The sequence below is a fragment of the Limulus polyphemus genome, unplaced genomic scaffold (genome assembly GCF_000517525.1).
Source record: "Limulus polyphemus unplaced genomic scaffold, Limulus_polyphemus-2.1.2 Scaffold7741, whole genome shotgun sequence".
Taxonomy (NCBI): Eukaryota; Metazoa; Arthropoda; class Merostomata; order Xiphosura; family Limulidae; genus Limulus; species Limulus polyphemus.
In genome coordinates this window covers 26974-29627 of record NW_013673351.1, presented here as the reverse complement: position 1 = coordinate 29627, position 2654 = coordinate 26974, and the positions used below count along the sequence as shown (strand labels likewise).

General features: G+C 33.2%; 1 protein-coding gene across 1 annotated transcript in view; it reads left to right on the top strand.

Moving 5' to 3' along the window:
- Positions 1 to 452: 452 nt before the first annotated feature.
- LOC106474831 (arginine kinase-like) overlaps positions 453 to 2654 on the top strand; it is a 19972-nt gene continuing 17770 nt past the window's right edge. The window contains exons 1-2 of the mRNA XM_022403133.1: positions 453 to 589; positions 1946 to 2157. Coding sequence (XP_022258841.1) covers positions 510 to 589; positions 1946 to 2157 — 292 coding nt within the window. The 5' untranslated portion in view covers positions 453 to 509. The remainder of the gene's footprint in view (positions 590 to 1945; positions 2158 to 2654) is intronic.

Genomic DNA, 2654 nt, shown 5'->3' with positions numbered 1-2654 from the left:
TGTGTGTGTGTGTGTGTGTGTGTGTGTGTGTGTATGTATGTATGTATGTATCAAGTGAAATACTTTATTATTTTAAAAACTAGTATAAACTGTGACACCCCTGATTGAACACTTATTTACAAAACACTCGGTTGTTTTCTTCCTGGCCATATTGCGTTTCTTGTCACAATCTTGTGTTCTTAAACTTTGACATACAAAATAGAATCTGTCTTCTGCAAAGTAGCATGTTTGCAGGTGATGAGTAGCTGGTGACTACAAGTATTTAATCTGTTGACACAATAGTCTTGCATGTTGCAACTTTTCACTCAAAACTGCATATGTTGTGAATTGTATACATGTGTTCTTGATGTACTGTTGCAGTGTAAACGTGCGATATTGTGAGACAAATCGAGCAACACGTCCTTTGGAGGAGGAAGAAAAGCCTTCGTACTCGGTATTCATGTATCTTTTTTTAGACGTACACTACCAGATTCTAAAATAGACACCTTGTCTTGTGATACTGTGGAGAGATGTTCAGTTGGAAAGTTTGTGTTCTTGTTTTATTGTGCTCCTTTGGTGCCTGGCATCTGAGATGGCCTTTACGTCTTTGGTAAGACATTTCTTTCTTGACTCGGGAAGTGATACCTTCAATTATATCCTGTGTATAGTACACGGATCCTAGAAACGTTAACCGTACATTAAACAATACGTGTTTGATAGACGTTTTACTGCTGATAAAAGGCTTCACCGTTATTTTTGTACATACCAGTACACTATCTGTTGTTGAGGCGATACCGTCCGAAGGTGAAACTTACTATACGTTACAAACGTAACGGGTTAAAGTTTAAAAAATCAAGTGATTAGTACGTGCAATTTTGAATATAAATGATGGCGTGTTATCACTTACGTGTTAGTGTTATCTCCATCTGTTTATACAAATAGTTTAACACGGTTTATATTTCAGTACATTTAACCAACACTTACTCAGTCCTGATAACGACACAGGATTAGGTGAAGTTAGTTTAAAAGTACTTGTACTGTAATTAATATAGGTAACGTATTACTTCAGTCTCGGTAGGTTAGGCTGCATATAGTAGCAAATGGTGTTAGGAATGTAATTTTTTTTAAAACTTGGAATGAAAAATATCATACGACGTTATCGGATACAGACCTAATCGTTTAGGTTTCATTAAAAGTTAAATTAGTCGATTATAGGCTTTATTTTTCATATGTAAATAAATGTTAAAGATACAAGCCAATCTTGGATGTTATGCCAATCTGGCGGTTTTATCTTACAAAATAACGCTCCGCTTACTTCAAAAACCTTGGAAAATGGTAACCAGAGTAACGGTAATAAAATTCAACTAACCCGTTGATTGTTATCTTCAATACAGTTCTGATAGTGTTCTCGATGTAGTTATATAGAGATTCTACAAGGATCTGCTCTCTAGTGCTGGATTGTTCCAACGTACCTTTGTAATTTCACTTTAACGTACGAAAGCGCGTGATTCTTGATGTCGAGCGAGCAGTTGCGCACTGGCTTGGAATTTGTCCAAGAGAAGATGCTGAAAAAAATCAATAAAACAATGCGGATAGAGAAATAAGTTAAACGTGTAAAGTGGAAAAATTGAGTTATTTACTTTCCGAAAGAATACTTGAATAAATCGTGTTTTCACATGAAATTGTTTCGTGTATAAATCATGTTTGAATCCGTTTCACTCCCTTTTTTTTAAATTCAATATCGTATTCTTAAATGTTTATATCTTAAGATAAGATACCATGCCATATGTTTCATTACTGTTACAAAGTGATTATTACTTGCATATTGGTGATAAAATCCCACGTGACACCTTTCGACGTATCAGTATCAAAAAGCCCATGCTCCTTTTCTCCCCATCATGCCTTGCAGTCTTTATGTAAACTACCGTATGAGAGAATAATGTTGGCTTTGAAATTTGCTCTTTAGGGACAAATTCTTCTCTCGAGAACCAACAGTGAGCGAATCCAAAATGGTGGACGAGGTAACCATGGAGAAACTGAACTCTGGTTTCCAGAAGCTGCAAAAAGCAACTGATTGTAAATCTCTCTTGAAGAAATACTTAACAAAGGATGTTTTTGAAAAATTGAAAAATGAGAAGACAAAAATGGGAGCAACTCTTCTCGACGTTATTCAGTCAGGTATTTAACTTGTTAGAATCTACTTGTCAATATTAACCTAACAATATACATAATAAAATGTTTTATATACTTCTGTTGAAGGCCTTCTGTATTGTAAAAGCATTATACTTATCAATATTAACCTAACAATACATATAATAAAATGTTTTATGTATTTCTGTTAACGGCTTTCTGTATTGTACAAATATTATACTTATCAATATTAACCTAACAATACACATAATAAAATGTTTTATATACTTCTGTTTAAGGCCTTCTGTATTGTACAAATATTATACTTATCAATATTAACCTAACAATACACATAATAAAATGTTTTATATACTTCTGTTTAAGGCCTTCTGTATTGTAAAAGCATTATACTTATCAATATTAACCTAACAATACACATAATAAAATGTTTTATATACTTCTGTTGAAGGCCTTCTGTATTGTAAAAGCATTATACTTATCAATATTAACCTAACAATACACATAATAAAATGTTTTATATACTT